Source organism: Bradysia coprophila, chromosome IV (assembly GCF_014529535.1).
Source record: "Bradysia coprophila strain Holo2 chromosome IV, BU_Bcop_v1, whole genome shotgun sequence".
Classification (NCBI taxonomy): Eukaryota; Metazoa; Arthropoda; class Insecta; order Diptera; family Sciaridae; genus Bradysia; species Bradysia coprophila.
In genome coordinates, this window is record NC_050738.1 from 4060612 (window position 1) to 4084420 (window position 23809).

The 23809-nt window shown below is 34.2% G+C and overlaps 1 protein-coding gene across 1 annotated transcript; it reads left to right on the plus strand.

The window, feature by feature from the left end:
• The first annotated feature begins 20504 nt into the window (after positions 1 to 20504).
• LOC119085871 (putative sugar lactone lactonase YvrE) lies at positions 20505 to 22284 on the plus strand. The gene is made up of 4 exons (XM_037196381.1): positions 20505 to 20634; positions 20700 to 21297; positions 21723 to 21852; positions 21920 to 22284. Exons 1-4 carry the CDS (start codon positions 20590 to 20592, stop codon positions 22140 to 22142), a joined length of 996 nt encoding a protein of 331 aa, XP_037052276.1. The 5' UTR covers positions 20505 to 20589; the 3' UTR covers positions 22143 to 22284.
• The last annotated feature ends 1525 nt before the right edge of the window (positions 22285 to 23809 follow it).

Sequence of the window (23809 nt, forward strand, 5' to 3'; positions counted from 1 at the left end):
CGCTTGAGTTCTAGGAATCTACAATGGTCGATCTTCGACTTTTATTCAACAATTAACTATATCGAAGAAACATTCTTGAAAAAATGTAATCTGTCCAGTTACGAACAGCATACCGATCACGTACAAGTTAAAATAGTTTCCCTAAGTCACTTGACAATCCGCACCAACACTTGTTGGATACGTCCGTGAATAAATACGCAGCAATATCACTTGGCGAACATTCTCATTGCATTTTAATATTCCCCGTCCAAAGTATACAGCAAACTTTATCTCGCATATGCGTGACAGTAATAAAGAGCTTACTAGCACAAATCACTAAAAAATAATATGTTTCATAATGCCGAACTAATAAATAAGGTAAATATGCAATAAGTTATCTGGAAAACTAAACCAACAAAATGTAAAATGGATATACGCGAAACATATAAACTATGCGAAACGATTTATTTACCGAATAGAATGCAACAGCAGCCAGCAACTTTGATAGTATCATTTGAGTATTATATTTTTGTTTTGCTTTTTTTTATTATAATTTTTATCTTCAATTTACCGCATAATATGGAAAAGGGAACATTGAAACATTGAAGCATCAGGTCTCGGTGAGCCCACCCATGCATCTATGAATTAATGAGAAATATTTCATTCTGAATTGACGATGATAAGATGTGTTTAAATGTGTGTGCATTTTGAATGATCATCGCACGAGAAAATAATAATTTAATGAAGAAGAAAAAAACCGAACGAAACGAGATCGGGGTAACAAAATTATGGATCATTTAAAAGTTTTGCCTTATCGAGAAGAAAAAAATGGTATTTATAACGAAATATACTCGGCATTATACACTCGAAGAGTCAAGTAATTATTATACAAATAAATTCATTTTATAATTTAATATTTAAGTGGGATAACAGAGTAATTTTCGTATCAACGTCGAATAGAATTTAAAATGTCTGTTATAGATGTTGCGAAATTTATAACTTTTATTTTACAGTTTTATTATAGACCACAACGAGTAGTTTTATTATTTTGTTTCCATTTTTTTTTATTCAACCAGAAAAGGTTCGGTTTGATTTTCATTAAATGTTTTGTGTTTTGTTGGATTATGCAAAATTGCATACCTTCTTTTGCATGCTCATAATTGCATATCAATGCGAAACCAATTTGAATATAACAAAAAGCCCATATTAAACGCCAGGTTCGGTTAAACTTTAACAATAATCAATTGCTCTGTGTTATTATTATTTTTCATGTAAAATGGGAATAAAAAGTGGTTTGATTGCTAAATGATATGCAATTTTCCGTTGTGGATTTAGTTTTGCAGAAATATATTTTCGTTTTGTTTTATGTTTTCAGTTCAAGAGTTCAAAATGGCGATTCGTTTTGATCTAGCTGTTATTTAAAATGAGACGTACGTTTCATTGAACAGTCAGACTGTTGTGTAGAAAAATATGCTGTTAGCATCTTTGTAATATTAATTGACGGGCTTGATGATGCTTGATGGAAAAATAGGTAACGGTTTCCTACGGAATTTACATTTTCTATCGTGTGATATTTCAGCGATAGAGATGTGTATGATCAAAGAAATAACTTCTGTAAGTATGTTTCACCAACAAAAAGAGTTGGCGTTTACATATGGACTTAGGTCCTCTTTGCTCTGAAAAGTAATGTGACTTCGAACGAGGTAACTTTCGTCGAAAGATCCCTTGTATACTATAAATACCTGACGTAACAGTTCAATGTCTTGCATCTACACATCTTGTGCCTAAAAAAGCATTTGTCACTCGGTTGTATAAATAACTATTTCGCTTGTAACTTTTCTCGTTCTCTTGCTCAACTGTTTTTTCAGCGTACGACTCTTTGTAACTCTTTTGAGTGGTTTGTCGATCTCGATTTTATATTTTACTATCTCTAAATTGTTGACTAGAAACTCAAACACCACCGTCAGAATACTGAATCTAGAATAATTACACTTTCAGAAAAGCCAATGGTATCGAGATCTGATAACGAAATCTATTACTTCTTTTGTTTTATCACAGTCGATGGATTTATTGGATTTATTGAAATTTACTGGGATTTATTTTGAAATTTTTACAGACATTAAAGATTTTTCGATCCCATCGGGAACAGCCTTCCCGGCAAAATCGGTAAAATTCAAACTTTGAAAAAGGGTGAGGCACCCGTCGATCGTAGTTAATTTGTTTGAACATTATACGTCGTTGTCGTTGTTCGAGAAAAATATCACTTCAGTCTTTTCTGAACGTTTTTCACTTAAAAAATTCTTATATAGAACTTGCTGAGTCGGACTAAATAGCTTATAGGCCTCTGGTATGGTATTTTGAAAAATTTGACAATGTAAGTCGCACAAGATTGTTTACAGCACAAAAATTGCATGTGCAGTGCATATCATTCTCAACTCTTTAAATTTTAAAGGTTCACAACACTTTAGTGACATATTTTCGGTCCAGACATTCTTCAAATCGATTTTCCATCATAAAGCCATGATGGCTCATTTTTATGCAAATTTGTAGAAAATCGATTTGGAGAATGTCTGGACCGAAAATATGTCACTAAAGTGTTATGAACCTTTTGTGATACTTTCTCTTTTAAAACGACAACTATTCAATCCATCAACCCCAGTAAGTGCAACAACGACAGTAATCACTAAATAAATTTGTCTTCGCTCGTTCAACTCGTTAATTTTAAATTTTCCATTTACTTTTTAGGCGTAACACATAAAAACTTATATTTCGAGATTAATATGATTTAAAACCATAATTACACCCATATTTAACCTTTAAACTATAAAAGAGAAACATTAAAAACCTACATGTTAATTAGGAAAATGAAACCTATTCGAATATGTCTTAAACCCCTTCGTTTTTATACATTTTTCCGTCGAAATGACTTAAAATTGTTTTCTCTTCGTTGTTTTTTTCACTTCTTCTTCCAGTGGAAAGCCTTTAAAATAATGACTGTGACATAATAATATACGCACGCGACAACTGTTTGTCATTTTTAAAATATTGTACGAGACGGTCTGTTTATTTTTGAATGCCATATGTGTTGATCTTAAGAGGTTTTTGTTTACGTTTTATTAGGAATTAACACGTTCAGGCCGTAAACAGAGTAAACAAAATGCGTTTTGGTTAGAAGTTATATACAAAAGAATGAAAAAAAAAAACGAAGAATAATAACAAAATTTATATGATAAAGATGAAGTTAAATTATTTCAGTTGATGCGTGTGGGTAAACTAATTAAATTAGTGTCTACGGTTGATACTTTTGATGATTGACTTTTTTCTTCGAATTATGATTGTAATTAACGCGCTCAAAATAAAACAAAATCGATTAGCATTGACTGAACTGAACTGAAATCCATTCCGAATCTACTACTTTCAACAACGACTAAAGTAAGCTACGACGTTTAACTAGTTTCTCTTATAAAACTAAATTAAATTTTAAACTAAAATGACGTAAATTATATCAAACACTACTCACATACTATCTACCAGCATACTTTAAACAAATGTGGTAGTAGATTGCTGTTTGCCTAGCAGGTTGCAAAATGTTTATGAGAATTGTTTAATAGTAAAATCTACCCCAGGCTTATAATCTCTGGATCCTTTGTGTCTTCTAGAATAATTCCTCAAGAGTTATGATCCTTCGAACGTAAGATTTTCAGTGTATTTGGGACGAAAATCAAAATGTGACAATTTTCAGTTTATAAAGATTGATTATTGCATTTTGAGATAAAATTTTCTCTAGAGTTTCTAGGGTGAGCCCAGCCTTCACTCCCATGTAGTTACGGCCCTGGCTATCTTACTACTTTTGCTTATATAGCTGAAAACGTCGTTTGAATATCTACAATCTGCATGATATTCAAATTTTTTATAGCAACGACACAAAGCCAATATTTCGATACAAAGTGAAGCGAACATAAGAAAAATATGTTATGCGAATATGACATTTAATGAATGATATATATGTATAAGCGAAACAATTTTGCATTCTATTTACATCCTTTATACGTAGACAGAACGACTCATCTCATATGCTCCATGCTCCATCACGTTCAGATACGCACAGATATATATATATATATATATATATATATATATATATAAGTATATTGCGAAAATATTATAAATTATATTCGATTCAAAGAAATCATTATAACTAAACTTTACATGACACAAAAACGAAAAAACCAGATGAAATGTTTTGCCATTGTATTACGCAAAAATATGTCATCTCGATATGAACACAGTCATAAATAATCAAAAAGGTTCGGTAAATTTATTTCGGATTCGTTTTTTCTGTCTTTCGTGGATATCACAAAAACAGTATGAACGGATAAGCCATAAAGAATTTTTCTGATACTTGATAGGTAATACATAACCTGCGCATTGGTTATTTACGACGACATAGCTGATAGGTCACCGATATATCGGTGATGCATTAAATTGGCTGGGAAAGATTACATTTAAATCACTTGAGTTGAGCTGGGTTACTGGAATGTTTCTTGTGGCTTTGCAGGATTCGTAAAAACTAAATATTTACTAGACTCCATCGAATCATCTTTAAAGCTAGTCATCTGTTATCGGCAAAGACGAAATAATAAGCAATGATATTTTTAAAGTAACTACCCGTTTATTATATGAAAATGAATACAAAAACAAACGAAGTAAAAGATTTTTAATCAAAATCTATATAATAAGGATTGACGCTTGTTTGTTTGTTACGTTTCAGAAGAGTCAATTCATTTGTTATCGTCAAAGACGTCGAAAATAAGTAGCGAATAAGCAGTAAAACGAAAGTGTCAATTCTTTAATCATTTCAAGCTCCAAAATTACATTACGCTCTACTATCATAAAGCCAATTAATATGTAAGAATGACATTCAGCGCACCTTTCTTAATCCGGAACAGGTCGGTTCGTTCTTAGAAGATCACGAAAACGAAGTCGAAGCTTGGGAACTCAATACACAAAATTTCAAGCACTGAATGAAAGACTTTGACCTAAATACGACGATGACTAATCTGTGGGATAAAGGATGGATATTTCTGAAAAGAAAATGTTTGGTGAATCTTGAATTTTTAAGGATTCATATCGAATTTTATGGGTTTTATCTCCCTAGAACAATAACTTTCCACTTATCCCTCCAGAGCATTTTTGTTTATATGTTTACGGCAGAAAAAAAAGTGGATGCACCTCTTGCCAAAATTGTTATCTTAACGTGTGGTTGTTACGGTTCTCGCCTTCGGCTCGACCAGCAATGCCCACACGTCCCAATAACAATTTTGGCAAGAGGTGCATAATCTTATATGAACGTTGAGTTTTAAGTTTTTTCTGATTCAAGGTTTTTCTAGTTAATAAAAAGGCAAGTGCTATTGGCGCTCTATGCTGTCATGGCACTTTAGAATACTTTCGATATTCGCACAATAATCGAATAGCCGAAGTAACATAAAATGACTATTCGTACAATGTGCGAATAGCCAAGGTATAAAAAAGAGGCTGTTCTCGGTGTGCGAATAGCGTTTTTCTATGATAAATGTTCAAAAGATTTCTTTCGGTTGACAGAAAATTTTCAAGCTTATCCGCCCCTAGGTATGGAGGATGAAGAACAATTAATTAAATTTTCAAATACTTTTTTTAGAAGATAAGAATGTGATAGTTTACGACAAAATAGAAATGGTAGGTCTGAAAAATCTCGTTTCTCTTATAGTTAGTAATCAGAAGCAGAAAAAAGTATTTTATATCGAACACCCGACGATACCTTAATCAAAATGATTAACAGATGTGATACTTGTATGTTATATGCTCGCCGTTGTCAAGGTAAAAAGGTGAAAAATTAATTCATTGAATGTAACCATCACCAGTCCACATAAATCATAATAATAATAATAAATGAACCAATTGGCTTAGTATACTGTGCAAGAATTTTATGGTAATCTAATGCATTTTTTACACTCGAGAAAACGGCACTGCTACGTGAACGAAATATTATTCACTTGTGTCATATTTCTCACATTGCAGTTATAATGCGGTCATTGGACGAACAAATGGCAACAGAAATGGTGAATTGTTTTTCACTTTATTGTACTTATTTTTCTCATAAATAATTTGTTAGCCAGACGAGGCTAATTGGATTATTTTGCTGGACTCTCAACGATTAAATTTTTCAATTAATAATTTAAGGACACACACATTTAAATGAAGTTGGTATGCACAACTGCCAACATAATAAGCAAGTTTTAAGTACTCATTTCCATAGAGCATTGTTTTCTTAAACTGATGATTTGCCTACAATAGGACTTTCTTCAATTAAAAAACAGATTTTCACTAGATGTCTGTTGGAATGGAAAAGAATCTATCCATCTGAATTCAGTGGAATTTTAAGCATTTTTTCAGCTTAAGACATAATAGCACATTTATAAAACAATAAAGAAAATGATGGAATACAAATTGAATTCGATATAAATTTCAATACAAATCACATTTTGTACTTAGGAGGGTCACGTAAATTCTTAAAATGAAACGTGTCTTTTCAGCGTAACATTAATGGTATAATATTGTCACGCTCTAGTCATGTCATAATGTTTATCATGAATTATTATTACCGATTTGGTGGTGTGGTTCTATTAATAATTTCAATTTACATTAATATTAATGTTTGCCACTGGTACCGGCGCCTTATGAGAAAATAAAGTGTTTTGCATGCGACTACTAAGAGTGACTTGACTCACTAAGTCGATGCGATTAAGAAATTCAGTCTAATACGCAATTAGTCTATGAAAGGTTTTATCCCTGCGTACTATGGTTTATTGTGCGTTTGTCTATGACAAGAGATAGAAAGTGCATGAAGAATTATAAATTCCAGCATTGTATGCAATGTTATTTCCAACTCGTTCTACTGGTTCCGTATGCACTGTGCAGAGTCTAATCTTGTGAATTTTATTCTTAGAAATTAGTAAAAATTGCCGAAATTTCCCTAAGTTTACCAAAAATTGGTTCGCTTACCCTATGCGTCTAAAATGCACAGAGGCTCAACCTACGAACGAAGAAGGGTTTTTGTTGGTATTTGCCAGGTTTATTCCACATTTCTCTCATGTGACTACATGACTAGTGATGAAGCAGAATGAAAGTTTACTTTTAACTTTCATTTTGCTTATGATTCGCTAGACTTGTACATGAAACAGGGTATGACTAGTTAGTTATTTCCTTGCCACTGTCGCCATGGCCTTATGAAGATGTTGGCGAAAATAATTCTTTAAAACTTTCGAGGAATTATGAAATTGCATTGCACTGTCGTCTCTCAGATCGAAACAGTGGCAGAAACCGTTTCGTTAATTAGGTAGGGTTCAACCTATCTGAAGCAACATATGTTTCCAGGTGGAACTCAAATAATTTGCAGAAATTTCCAACTTTTCCATTTCAAAAACTCTTCAAAGGATATGGTTTCCCGTTAATAAAGTTGGTTAGTAATAATAACGGTACCAGAATTTCATATACGAAACACATACTACAGAACCATCTATATCACGGATACACACAAAAGTTATTTCAATTTCGTTCAAACTAAATAAATTGTGTAGTCACCATGTATGAAGAAAACAATTGGAGCGACTATAACGTTACTGTTTTTGAATACAAATGGCGGTAATTAATAATTAGCATTTGTATTAAAACACGATGTGTATATGATTCGTGGTTCTATGTGCAAATATTAAAAGCATTTGATTCGAAACAAATTTTATTAAATTTCGTTCCCACTACACAGCGTTTTAAAACAATTTTCTAAAATGTTTCGCTCGAATAAATTCTCCACTTTCAAAATTCAATTAATCCTTTGAACACCATCATTTATATTATATCAAAAAGCATAATTTTAATCAATTCCCGTTTCTATTTACTTTTCGACACAAATTATGAACAAAATGTTTCCGATTCCATCTATTTTCCATTCAAAATTTCAGTCGAGAGATGGTATAGAAATGGGTGTTTGAATTGATGCCTCACTGCGAGTTGAAATGAAATTCAAGAGAGATGCGTAGGACCCTCCGGTTTTTCAACTCTATGCCATTCTATTTACATAGAGGGGTTGTGATTTTATGTGTTCGATATTGCTTTGAAAATTTTTGAAGCTTAGCAAACACAAATAATATTCGAAGTGAGAAATTAATATTGGAAGGAAAAAAAAAGTAGAAGGTTTTTCCGTTGTTTGTTTTGTGTGAATGCGGCGGCGGAAAATAGACTCAATGATTGAATTGATTTTTCGAATAATTTTCGTCAAACATTTTCATTGTCTTTGTGTGTGCTTAGCTAAGCAAACAAGTGGCATCGGCTTCGTGTGATTGATATTTAAATGTAACAGAACGAACAGTTATCAGTAAGGAAAAACCAACCTGACGGTTATGACATATTTCCAATTATTTTCAACAATTAAATTTTCCCGATTAAACTCGGCGACTCTGAAATACGTTATTCATTGCGTTTCAGCTTTTTTTGAGCTAGTCCACTCATACAAACAAAACTTCTTCAGCGTCTTTATGCGGTTATACCACTACCACGTACATGCGTGTAACTATTTCAGCTGTATAATCAAGTATAAGTGATGTTGTGTCTATGTGTTAACCTGCTGGAAAACAGCTGAAACGAAATGAATGACTTATTTCAGATTCAGAGTCGCCGACTGTAATTATTTGGTGAAATTAAAGTACATGACACAAACGATTCTGAATTTTTTAACGAATCAATTTGACCATGTAATAAAATTTGAAAAATTAGGTAACTCCAGCCAGACTTGCCGTAGCCGACTTATCTAATTGATAGCCAAAATCATTGAAAAATGTTGATTGTTAACGCATGCTAAAACGATTTTTTTTAGCAAATGAGAGGTTTCCAGCTCGAGCCGGAGGCGCATTTTAGCATATGTTTGGGACAACATTTTCCTAAACGACGTGAGAAATAAGCGACAAAGTCGCGATATTTCAACACTAGTTAGGAAAAGTAACTTTTTGTGTTGGAAACAAAATGATTTTACTACATTCGTTCTCGTGCGCGTATCTGGCAAATAGACAGAAAATAAAAATCTAGATTTTCATTTGTTAAACGAAATTTTTGTGCAAACAATAAAACAGAACAACAAGCCATAAATCAGAAAACAATACAAATTTAACTTTTCCGTTAGTGTAATATACGTTTTCTATAAAAGACCACACTAAGCAGAATCTGCTTAGTAGATGTCATCAATTACTTAGACGTGCTACGTGTCTCGAGACTGTACTTTCCATGTTTCGTTTTCAAAAAATTAGCAATGAGATTCGGTAAGGCTCGGAACGGGTCGGGTTCGGTCAGACCGGAACCCGAACCTGATCTTGACCCGAACCGGAACTAAGACTTCGGGTTCAACCCGAACTTGACCCGAACCTAAATTTTCGATTTCGGGTTCCAACCGAACCCGACCCGAACCCGAAGTTATTCAACCCGTACTTGACCCGAACCCGAATTTCCATTTCGGGTTTGACCCGAACCTGACCTGAACCCGAGATCTTCAAATAAATCAGGTCCGGTTCGGGTTAACCCGAAATTTTTGGCATTTTTTAGTGTAAAATTTTCGGGTCACCCGAACCGGACCTGATCTATTTGAAAATTTCGGGTTCAGATCAGGTTCGGGTCAAACCCGAAATGGAAATTCGGGTTCGGGTCAAGTACGGGTTGAATAACTTCGGGTTCGGGTCGGGTTCGGTTGGAACCCGAAATCGAAAATTTAGGTTCGGGTCAAGTTCGGGTTGAACCCGAAGTCTTAGTTTCGGTTCGGGTCTAAGACCGGTTCGGGTCATAATCTGAACTGATCAGGTCAACCCGAACCCGTTCCGAGCCTTAGATTCGGACAGTGTTCTCTTATATACTAAAACTAACTTTAAAATAAATGAAGTAAAAGATTTTTCATTAAAAAATAGCGTAAACAAGAGATGTAACAGATTTGATGAGTATAATACACGAGACGCAAATGGCAACAAAAAGTTTCAGTTATTATTATCAGCACGTTAGAGGATTTAATTAATTAGTAACTGAGTGAATTTAAAGGAATTTTTATTAAGTGTTAGGAGTCCTCCGTGCTGATGGATTTTGTGATGTATTAATACAGAAGATTTAAGACACTAGCTGTCTGTTAGCATCCCATTCATCAAAAAGAAAAACCAAACACAATTATCAAGTAGACAACCACAATCAACAAAGTAATTAGATCCAAAAGGAATAAACTGTTTAACGCACTCGGTACCAAACGTACGTACACTCTTATCAACATGTTATTTATCATCAATTTTCACTTTACAATTTATGATGTGGATGTTGTTAACTCGATATAACGCATTTCAAAATGGAAAAATCAAAAATAAAAAAAAAGAAGAAGAACATTCTCATCATCCTCCCAACACATATATAATAGCTCATAAGACGAAACAGTAAAATTCATTTCACACCTTCGCGTCCATACCACCTGCAGCTTATAAAACAAATTATCGAAAATAAATTTTCCAAAAAAATAATTAAGTTATGTGGTAAATGATTGGATGGGATATTTTATTATTTTGTTTATTTTAAAATGGAAAAACTTCTCTTGGACTTTATGATCATTAAATTCGGGTAATTTTGATGGAAAAGTTTTGATTAACACCGGAAATTATTGAATATTATCTTAAATCAGACTTAAGAACATCCGTTGAAACGAAATAATATTTTTGTTTATTCAATGTAAATTTTGTGTGAAAATATATATAACGCTCGTTCGTTTCGTTGGGCCATACACCAGCTAATGATTCACACAATTCGAGAGAAATATAGCTACGCACCGAAACAAAAACCTCCGATTTTTACCAGTCAATTTTTATGAAACAATGTAATTCGAATCTCATGGGCTCATGGAAAATGCTGTAATAAAAACTGGTAATGACTGGTAATAAAATATTCCGAAAAATTAACGATTCTCTTGTATTATACTAGCCGGAGCGCAAGAAAATTATCAGGTTAATTTTCCCAATATCGAACACTATGTATATCGCATTGATAAAAACACTAATAAATAAACCAGAAGAACTTTACTCATATAGACATCAAAGTGATGCATGGATCCCTTGAGAGTAGCGAATATATCCCCAACATACACATTATTTCTATAGTGTGTGCTGTTTACCTACCCTCACTCTTGTGCCCACACATCATTTATATTTCATGATTTATATGGAACTCAATATTCACGTTTTGTTACTTTTGATTTATACTTTTTTTAGGATTTTTATTAAAGGAAAAATTCTTGATTTTTTATTCGAAAAAAAGGAAAAAAAATATATAAAATTCACAGAGATTGATGACGTAAATTGATTTTATATGGCACACGGTCTAAATGTAAAAATGTATTTTGTCTTTGTCAATAATATCGAACATGAAATACATTTTTGGTAAAATATATAACCATTTTCTGGTAAATGCGATGAATAATGCATTCAAAAATGTTTTTTTTGTGGAATTCAATCCTTTTCTCTATGGACGATTTATTCAATTTTTGAATCGAACCTAGATGCGTAACGTAGTTCATATTATTATACATATTGGGTTTGAAGGGCACAATTTTTTCTGACGAATCGGATAAAGGGTGGAATGGTTGGTAAAATTGATAAAAAATGCAAAATTGAGTACCTGTTCAATTCGCTTTCGCTGTGGAAATTTTACATTTATGAAGTGTCAATGATGGTATCAATATATTTTGATTCGTACGGTCTGTTACACCTGAATAGAATTTCTAGTTTAAAATGGATTTAAATAATTTGACCGACCGCCTCTGATTGTTTACTTTAGACTAAATTAAAGTTGAGAAATGGAGCACTTCTTCGAAAGAACCAGAAACGCAGATCAAAGGTTCTCTGCTCCCTGCTAGCCGGCCCTATTTCGACTACCTTTCAAGGGAACTTCACAGTCTTCAGAAATCGTTAAAAATGCGTTCTCCATCGAGAGTTAGTAGATCTTCATTTTAAAGCTCACAATACTCGAAGGCAATAAACTTAAGGCTGGCATAGTCACAAAAACAGATCAGGTGACTTCACCCCCCAACTCCGAGTTTTTTTTTAAGTTTTAGGAGTACACTACACGACTGAAATACAAATGACTTGCGTTTCTCTTTGTGAAATTGTCCTTAACCACTCGGTCAATGTTGCAAAATACTATGAACAAGTTTCAGGGGTAGACACTTTTGGATAAGAAAATGTCTGATAATTTTTGGACATCGACAATCGCGTTTCCAGGGCAAGTTTACTTCTTTTATATGAGGGGCTTTCTTGACAATGTTAGGTTGATTGATTGATTGATTGATTTATTTATTTAGCATTATGCTACTCAAATTACTCAAACATTAGTTGACAATGTTAGTTTGAGCTTTGTTGACAATGTTAGGTTAAAATTTGTTGAAAATGTTGGGTAAGTAAATAAAAATGATTTCCCAGATTTTCTAAAGATTTTCAACTTATTCTTTTCCGACTAACAAAGAATTTTCTATGTTTATGTAAGACCAAAATTTGCTAAAATTCCTTCTTTTCCATTATTATCAATTTCATCTGTTACTGACAATGTCGAGAAAAGAGTCGTGACATGCGTTTTCTTATAATAGGTGAAACGTAAACTATTGAAGTAAAAGATTTTTTATCAATCATTAGGCAATATACTTTGAACAAAAGAAGTACCAGATTTAACAATAAAACCGTTTTTGGAATCTTAAACGATCTCTTGCACCATTTTTTGAAAAATTATTCTAAGTTTTTCGACTAGTCACGTTTCCGCTACACGGTTAATTATTACATTTGGTGTGTCTCATAGTTTCTCTTACTCCACGGTCTGTCCTTAATGTAAGTATCTCGTTCTGTACAACCCCCAAATTTTTCACCACTTCAAGAAATCTCTGATTAGTCATTTCTTGTAATTTTTTATCTGCATAAAAAACCAAAAGAAAAGAAAAATCCAATCTCCCTTCACATTCATTCCATTGTAATAAATTCACAGTCTACTGAATTTCACAACAAATATTCATTACATCATCCCCACAAACAGTGAGCGAGAGCGTCCCAGGATAACGCATGTTATAATGTCTCAAAAAATCTATAATTAAACTCACACCGCTTATAAATGATACCGATTATGTTAATTACAAAAATACTCCACCAGTAATACAACGTTTGCCGGTGTGTAGCCATTGTTTCCACTAATTCATCTGGAAATATTTTCATGTTGGACCAATCAGGTTATTTTAATGCAATGTTGTTTTCCGTCTATATTTTTGCCTCCCTCTTGTTCTATTATCTTGCCTGTCCACCGACCCGCCAACTTCCATTTCCACCCACTAAACTCGAACCATTTTCGACGGTTATAAATTCAAATGAGCTGGAGGGTGTTTTGTTTGGGTGCTAGATATTTTCGGTATTAGAGAAAACACCATTCTCTCCATCCATTTACATTATATAAATAATATGCAAATTTTGAATTGTTATGGAGGTATAATAAGTGCTAAAGTCAGGCAATAATTTATGTTTATAATAAATAAAATAAAGTACCCGGGTCGGTTTTTGTGTATTTCATAATGTTTTAGATACCTCTATGTGTATAACAGAGTGTGTATTTGGATTGTGTTTATATACGAATACACATTTGTTATGTTCTATGTTATAGATAATGTCAGTGATCATTTTTATTAATGAAACACGTTAAACTCTAATGTATATAATTGGGAAATGAGTTTAGTTCATTTTAATAAATTAGGTAATTTATTTCGGAACACAATATATACCAGACGTGTGTTGTATTATTATACACTCCACACAGACATCGCAGCATTAAAACATTTTAGGGAAATAATTTCCTTGAAGAATTCTCTGCATATTTTTATTAATGTTCCCCGACATAAAAATAGACATTTTTCGCTTTACAATAAAATTTGTAACAAAGTGCAACCGAGAGTGAGTCAGTCCATGCCATCTCTGGGTAATAATTTATTTATTTGTCAGTTAACAATGCAAGGTTTAAATGATGTAATTAAAATGAAGGAATTTCAAAAATAAATTTGGGTGAATGCACTTTACTACAAAATATATCGAATTGGGGACATAACGAGCATAAATTCATAATTGGTTATATATATGCATCGCTTACACAAATCCCTGATTCAATTTCAGAAAAATTCACTTGATGTTACAGTTAGTTATAATGACTACATAGCTAGTGTTTGGTCATCCGCAAGTCATAAGCCATTACTAAAGAATTCTTTGTCAGGTGTCAAGGTGTCGCGAAGATACGAACGTGGATTAGGTGGTATAAGCTACCACTCCTTAACCCTATGTACCCGGGTGGTATACCTGTCATACCACTCGCATTTTTGCCAACATGCTGTGTTAACACAAAAACGTTTTCACGCTTCTTCAAAAAAATAATTTTATTCACAAATGAACCAGTATTGAAACAATTCTAAGAACCTACATTTAAATTGAGGTCGGATCTGACTACATCTGATTATTTAACCTTATAGAAACTGTAGACTTATTTCAATGTAATCAAAAAATCAGTCAAAAAACCCTTAAAGGGTAAATGTGACGCAAGTCTCTTATTTTACTTACAAAATAACTGATATCGCTGAGGGTGACGCATTGTGCGTCGTACGCAAAAGTTTTATCGACAAAAAATTGACTCAAAAAATTTGTGAAAGAAAATTTTACAAAAAGAAATTTGCGCCACAAGTGGCAGATGATTCGGTTTTCTTCCGTTTAAATTCTTTCAGTACATTTTTCAACCATTTTCCTAACAATACGTTCCTCAACATCTGCCACTTGTGACGCAAATTAATTTCTGGGCCCATAACCTATTGTCAAAGAATAAGTGAAACGATGTGTGTTCGATGATTCTACAAAGAGAAGTGAAACATTTATTCAATACTAAACAGTGATAGTACATTCGTTACTAATACACCCACAACATGTGGTCCTAGCTGTACAATAGTCCAGTTGTGCTGTACCTCTTTACAACACATTATTAGCCTATAACCAAAATTTCAGGAAAATCTATAGAAACGTTTAGGAGTTGCTGGATCCACTTTTTCATAGGAACTAACTAACGTAGGCGATTTGCATTATCTGAAAATTCGAGATTTTGCTTATTTTCATACAAACATCAATATTTCGAAGTTCAATATCTCGATCAATTTTAAAGCTGCAATAACGTGTGATAGCTCGTTGAACTCGTATGGATTCCTAGATATCCTACAGATATCCTAGTTTGGGGTCGTTGTAGTTAAGGGGGAGAAGTCAAAAAGTTGCTGTAAATATGCTCCGCCGTCCTCAAAAAATTGTTGTTAAAACATTTTTGGTGGTGGACCTGCGTCCTGCCCGCTTACTAACGTGCGGGCATTATCTGTTCCTATATTAGTTATACATTGTGTGCCACTCAGAAATTATTTGGATCAATAAAGATTTTAATTTAAAAAAAAAATTGTTCCTAATGTTTTATGCAAAATCTACTACATCATTCGTTCTGGCATACATTTTAGTATGTAAGACCAATTCAACCGAGTAGCTTTGCACATTTTTGTCGTAGTTGTTGATAACAGATGCTTCGATTTGATCGACCATGCATTGTTTTAGGGTGGGTCGTATTTTCATTTTGTTTTTATTTTAAAAGGCCTGGCCCCAGGCTGTACTTAGAATTGACCAAGGAATCCGAAATAGCAAAAAAAAAAATTCAAAAATTAATTTTTCCCTTGCCTCTAGCCTGATTTTGATTTTCGGGGTAGTAGCATGAAATTGCACACATTGTTGGCTGATATCTCGCGCATTTGGGAACAGAAGGCATTACTCCTAACTGTAGCTAATAGCTGAGGAGTCCAGCTATAAAATACCATAAGAACGTTGTTGACCTTCGCCTTCACTCGAGCAGAGTAACTCTGTCAGTGCTCCTGACTAAAACTTTTCGACAAAAAATTTCAACTTTATTTGCAAATAAAATCGACAAATCATGACATAATACGTCGTGTGAGGTATGTCTGAACAGGTAATCTCATAGAGAATCCATTGCAGAGAAGCTTGTTGAAAACGGTTTGAAAAAACTCACAGGAGCTCTGTTTTTGAAACCCAAATTTGGCAATTTTTTGTTAGAATGACTGACTGATCCCAGTAATTCATATTCTTGAAATATTTGCACGGTATCAAGTTTACATTAAACCTACGTTTCTTCTCATTCATTTTTTTTCCACCGTCACTAAACAATGCACGTAACAAATCACTCTAAACCATTTAATCGTTATGCCAGCAATTGTAGAGTTATCGTTGATAAAAATAAACAAAATTAACATAAAAATCTTTTACTTAACGCATCAAACAAAATCCTAAAATCCTAACCTACACCTATATGGGTGACAACACTATTGAAAGAAATTATACAACCAATTAGTTTATCTATTTTTAGAGCCCATGGCTCACTTTTCATGCATTTATTTGCTACATTCTACACAACATTATGAACAAAATAGTGACGATACTAACATGATATAATATACGAGATATACATATGTGTATAGAGATAGATAGATAGATAGATAGATAGATGCAGGCAAGCACGCCATATACTACACGGCATTCTGTTCACAATGAGTTACCGTATACTAAACAGTGCATATGGAAATGGATGGATACATTGTATACGACGCATTATACATATATGTATATAAATGCAACAAAAAAAAAGAACTGAAACCAGCGAGTAAATTATTATAATATCACCATCAGACGTAAAGCGGCTGTGAAAATATTTTTATTAGAATTATTGAAAATTTTATTTTTCGTGAAATTTTTGGTTGGTATTTTAATGGATCCTTTAAATAGACTTTGGGGAGAGATCGAGTAAATCACATCCATATAACATAATTTAACCGGTGATTTATTGGATTTTCCGATTTCATTGACATTGCGGTGGAACAATGTAATTTGAAGGGATCACAGTTGATTGGAATGGTTGAATAGGAAAAATTCATACGGGTACCAAACGAATCACAATTGAATGATAAAATCTGTTACTTCTGTTGTTGAAAGTAGCGTCTAGTTTTTGATTTATAAAATCTTTTACTTCGCTTAGTTTAACTACCATTTTTCTATATAATAAGACTGTACATAGACTGTACATTGTTTAGCAATTCTGAAACAAGATGACAGATTAGATGATTAGATTAGATTAGATGGGAGGGTGTAAGCCCAGCACCTAAGCCTCAGATGGGCCTGTTGTGCTATTGTACAAGTCTCTTGATCATATGGACTGTGATTTTACATCATATCTCTCCCGACTTAGATTGTTCACAAATCGACCGTGTGTTAACGTCCCATACGTTGTGAATTCTCCAAGCCGTGGGTGGTATGCGAATACCACAACCATCACTAATTGACCTGTACATTTTCCCAAAGATGGCGCTATCAACATTGTCATGTTGTAGCTCTTTCTACTATTGACATTATGTCGATATGGTTTCTTTTATGGAGAAAGCGAATGTTGGGTTTTTTGATATTTCCGACTTTGTTACGGTTACGGCTATTAGTTTTAGGTAATAGCAAGTGTCTAATCACCATAGGCCATGAGTTGCCTCTTCGTATAAATCGCCATGCCACCATGTGACTGAACTCGTTCTGGCGTTGCAGGTTGTAGCGTTTGAATGATTCGTATTTCGTCATATCCCTTGACATCCATACAACGTATCAATCAATAGATCTGTTAAACCTCGCGGTCATTTTGGAGTACAAGATAGTTTCTGTATCTTGGGATTGTACCACAGCAAATTTGTAAAAATTTGCTATGTGGTTTTGGGGTGTCAAATGAGAACCCGAAGCGTTTGTACCTTACCTGCACTAAAATTGACTGCCAGATGCCATACGGCAATGTGTCATTTTCGTACATTAATCGAGCACGTAATTTAGCATTAGCTTCTGGTAGAGTCGATTGTTAATCCGTAAACCGACGCCACGAAGCACATGTTAAATAACAAAGGAAATAACACAATTGTTGATATCGCACAATGAGGCGAGAACGACTTTATTGATCAAAGAGAAAATGACCTACGAGAACAACACTTTGACTTCGTTAATAAAACCTTTAAAATAATTTCACCATTTAAACATTACAGCAAAATAAAAACACCAAAGCCGTAAAAGTTGGCACAGAAATTAGACAAAATCGAAAATGAATTCACACACAGCCACACAAAAGAAACACTTTTAGAGAGCAACGCATAAACACGTCCGTTCTCTGTGACTGCCGTTGTCCAACCCAAAACAAGATGACAAGTAACAAACGAAAGGCTCGAACTGTTCGACTATTAATTTTAAAATATCATGCCAACACGTTAGTTAGCGGACGTAACGCAAGTCATCTACTACAAAAATTAATAAAAAATCTTAGGAACTAAAGAAAATATTCACACCAATCCTTGGATCCAATGACTCCCAAACTTGGATACTTCTATTTTGTGTTATAGCTGGACGAGCTATAACATGTCAAAATCGGTTAACGTTGGGCCGAGACATTGATTTTTTTTTGTTTTTTTGCATGAACTTAAATTTGCTACGATCGTGTTTAGTTAGTTAGTTTCCTGATCTCACTAGCTCCTAAACGTTTCCATTGATTTTCTTGAAATTTTCTTGGAATGTAGGTCTACGATGTCATCTGGACCAAAATTTCCATTTGGACGAAAAATAATCTATTCCGTGAAATTGGAGCTAGTGCTCATCCGTTTACCTACCAATTCTCCTCGTTGAAATTTGTTTTAAGGCCCGTCATTGGGAAATGACAGGACAGTTTCTCGAAAATGTACGTAAAATTTTATCACAAAAATTCACCGAAAAAATTCAAAGAAACTCACCTCTTATGCTTTCCATTGTATTCGGGCATAGTCTCTTATGGTGCCAAGGCATATTTGATCACTAAAACACTTTTTACTCGATGTAAAAACAAAAAGTTTTTTTTTGTTTTGTCGAGACAAAAACACAGAAAATATTTCGACACAACTGTGACACTCCGCTACTATAAGTACTAGAATTAATGTTTGCTGTGTTCACTTCGGCGGTAAAATATTTTCATTCAAAGAAGTGTCGGACGTTTAAAACCAATCATCAAACGGTTGACAAAGGGTAGCGTATACATTAATGCTCATCGACCATTTTTTAAAGCTTTACGAGAGCTCAGCGGACATTCTTTCAACGATGGGAGAGCATTTATTCAAAATGTAGCCTCTCGTAAGACTGCGCTGAACGTAAATAAATGTTCGTTCCTCTTTAGTAAGCTAAGAAGACTTTGCGAAGTCTAATTATGCCACCTCTTTGAATAAAAATATTGGCTGAGTTATAATAATTCTCCGCTGAGCTTTAACAAACCTCCGCTGAGCTCTAATAATTCTCCGCTAGGCTTCAGGAAGTGTCCGTTGGGCCTAAGCAAGTTGCAGGAAGGCTTAATGGAGCGAATAAAACACTCAGGGGAGATCTGCCAAAGCTAAGTGGAGTCTTATTAATTCATAGCAACAATTATTAGGTATCCGCTGTTGCTTACTGAGTGTTCGCTTAGCTTCATTGCCTTACTACAACGTGCTAAGGTCTGACGGACTCTTACTGAAGCCTAGCGGAGAATTATTAGATCTCATTAGAGGTTTGTCAAAGCTCAGCGGAGAATTATTAGAGCTCAGCGGAAGTTTGTTAAAGCTCAGCGGACTATTATTCGACCTCAGCCGATATTTTTATTCAAAGAGTTGGCATAATTAGACTCAGCGAAGTTTTGTTAGCTTACTAAAGAAGTGGCAGAGGTTACAATTTTAATAAATGTCTACCATCGTTGAAGTGTCGTTGAAGTGAACACAGCAAACATTCATTCTAGTCCTTATAATAGCGGAGTGTCACAGTTGTGTCGAAATATTTTCTGTGTTTTTGTCGCGACAAAACCAAAAACAAAATTTTGTTTTTGCATCGAGTAAAAAGTGTTTTAGTGTTTAAATATGCCTTGGGGACCTTAAGAGACGGTGCACGAATACAATGGAAAGCATCATGGGTGAGTTTCTTTGAATCTTTTCGGTGAATTTTTGTGATCAAATTTTCCATACATTTTCGGGAAACTGTCCTGTCATTTCCCAATGACGGGCCTTAACTAAGGAAAATTAATTGTTACAGTTAAAATAAATTTTTTTTTTTAATTTTAGGGGTTCTTTGAGACAAGAAGCTGAGCTTTCGAAAAAAAACTTTCAACAATAGCGCTTGTTATGCCGTTTTTCGGCGGCTAAAATTTGGCGGCACTCATGTCTGTGTCGAACCTCCAATTCCTCTTGGAGCAGGCACACAACATTTGCGTCACACAAAGTACAAATTAAAAATTACACATAGGCTGGTAGAACAATTGTCTAAATAAAGAGATACAATTTAAACAGTTCAGTTCAAAGCAGTTCAAAGCCACATCGCGACAAGTAATCGACTTAAAACATTCTGAATTTTGAAAAAACGCAATTAGTTGTCGACAGTCGTTTGTGTGTTTAACATGATTATATTAGCGATTTTAACAATTTTTTTCATTTTCGCTCAGGTATGTGTATTAACATCTCAGGCAATTCTTTGTGTATTGTCTTTTCGATTTTTTGTTTTCGTTAGGCCAACTCAAACCCCTCGGTATACATAAACGAAATTCCCGTCATACCGCCATTTAAAGTCGGCTTCGGTGGAGTTTGGGATCCTCGCGTCTCATCCACCTACTTTGTGGACCACTACTCAAATAACTGTTACCGTTATTCGTGGATCGAAGACCGTATGTACAAGGCCACCGTTGAAACAAACTTCACAATTTCCTTTTTATTTCCTTCGAGAGAGGCTGTTAACCAATTTCTCGTTGGAGCCGGTAACACGATCATTCTTGTCGAATGGGACGGCGCATCCGAGACGGCTAAGCTTGTGAAAGTTGTATGTGAAGTTGAAGCGAATACGGGAAATATTATGAATCATGCCGTTGCGAGTCAGTTCGGAGAACTTATTTTTGGTACGTTCGCACCAAAGTTGTGCGGGGCAAATGTTACACAAGGTGTGTACCAGCTCGAGCGGAACAAAAACCAGTCCGTTGTCAAAACGCTGTTTACGGACGTGAAAGTAACCAGTGGCGTAGCAATTGATGAGAAACTCAGCGTCTTATATCACTTGGACGGATGTTTGCAGGAGCTAACTGCTTACGATCGAAATGTTATTACAGGCGATTTGTGTAAGTTACTTATAAAGCTTATCAGTCAAAACTCCAATAAGGTTCTCTATACAAATGTTCAATAACAAATTGTGTATGCCTTACATGCCACACAATGACAGCTACCCACCTCAATAATCCAAAAGTCCAGAAGGGATCCCGAGGAAACGGCAAAAACTTGAAAATTCCTTGAATTCTTCGGTAGGCGGTGGAATCGTAACACTGTTAATTATACTGCAATTTGGCTATACAATAAAACTGACCCTTGCTCCAATAACACACGCTGAGTTGCCTCACGTGAATCCCAATGAGTCTGTGAAACTTTGCTAACACTCCTATTACAGACAAAAGCTAGCATACCATCTCATATCTACGAATATAGTCGTGTCGAACCGCATTACCACAAACAGTAAATTCGTTTGACCAAAAATAATAATTTCTTTCAGCCAATAAAAGAGTTGTCATTAAGTTTAATTTTCCGAGCTACACATTAATGGTTGGTCTAATCATTGACAGTGATGGTCACCTATACACTGGCCTCTATGGAGGATCGGCTTTAGTATGGATCAACACGAAGTAAGACTATACTAAAACGATAAATTAAACTCTTCTGAATTCCTTTAATCTGCTACGAAATTTGTAGAAGTCGCACTTATCGGCTAATCGAAACACCAACTCCATTCGTTGGTGATCCGGGATTTAGTGGACGAGACAACAATAAACTGACGGTGGCTACCGGAACCGCAACTCCTTACTTTTCGACAGGACAATTAAATATGACGATTGATACTCCGCTTGCTGGCAGTGTGTTGAGAATAAATGGGCTTGGAACTAGAAGCAGTGGAACGAGATTACCAGCAACGTAAACCGCATTTCGAATTTGTTGAACAAAAAAATTTTGCAAATGAAATCTTTGCTTGAAATGTATGTATAGTCACTAACAGTTTCACTAACGGTTGCAAACCAATTTATCCAGACCTGCTAGTCTGAGCATCCAATTTTGAGCATAACACTTTAACACTAGAAACAGGTTGTCTCACTCACCAAAAAAAATATGTTCAGCCCATCCTAAGACTTTCTTTTCCAAAATATTCTTAACGGTTTTTATTAGTCCTTTCCTCAATGTGTTCTCTCTGTAAGTTAGGTGTAGAAGTACTCCGAGGAATTTGACTTTTTCTGTCAGATGAGGTAAGGTAAGGTAGGTTCAACCGTTTATAAACGGAAACGGGAAGCGTATCACGATATAGTCGTTAAGTCTGTGACTTCGTTTGTCTTTTTGGTACAAAATCTTTTACTTCACTAGTTTTATAAAAAGGATTTTGCTGTTATAGAAGAAAACACTGACACATCGTTCATTTTTGTCGCTTTGGTCGATAACAAATGTCTGGTCGTTTCTAAAACTTGTATTTCCGTCTGCTTTAGTGTTCTTACAATCAAATAATCTCCTGCTCTTGCCGCAGTTTGATACTTTTCTCGCAGAACTGACGAACAAATTTCTACAATGAGTCGATCTAAAGTCTTAAAATGATAAAAAGACGAGATAAGGTTTTAAGAATGGATTTTACTCAGGAGGTCATTGCTTATTTTGTCATCGAATATCAAGTGAAATGACCGCCTGCCTGTTGTGTCTTAGTAGCTACAAATCATTTGCATGCAAAAAAGAAGCGTCAACAACATGAGTAGGCAATTCAAAGAAAAGCAACACGTTCTTGTATCGGTCCACCAAATTCTATTGATTTCAATGTTTACTCATATATTTACTACTTCTTACGTTATCATAAGGGATAAGAATTAAATTCAAAGAACTCTGCAGTGGAAACCAATTTAATTCGCAGTCTATCCTACAGTCAGATCAGTTAAACATAAAAAAAATGTTTTTGAAAATGATTTCAATTAGTCATAATGAAGAGATCAACTTTATTTCACAGTTTGAATCGATGAAATTAAGTTAAAGATTGAAACGGTCATGTAAATCCATGTGTGGTATTTAAAATACCAAGTGTTGAAATTGGTCATGTTCAATTCAATATGGTGAAAGAGCCCAGTAATAAACAAAGATTTTTTTTTCTCTCTACAAATTTTTTTTAGAAAAAAGAAACTCAGTTTTTCCATAGCTAAATATTTTTTTTTTTGTATTACCGTTCATATAGATATATTTATTGAGATCATTCATTTTTACAATGAAAAAAAAGTAAAATAATCAGTGAACCGATTGAAATTTTGTTGAGATTCGTATTCAATATTTTACAATTTTTTTTTCTTCCTATTTTTTTGAATAAAAAATGTGTTGTACGTAGTACGTATACACATTTTCGATTACACACAAAGTTATATTGACTTCAGTCGATAAAAACATTATAAAATTTGTTTATGAATTAAATGACCGGAAATTAAAAAATTCGTTACAGTTTTTGTGACGTAAAAATACTTTTATTAAAAGTTGGTTACATGAAGAAACAACGAGAAAAAATTATATTTTATTACTATTCATTGTGTATGGCCATATTCTAAGTTTATAACAATTACGGCTCAA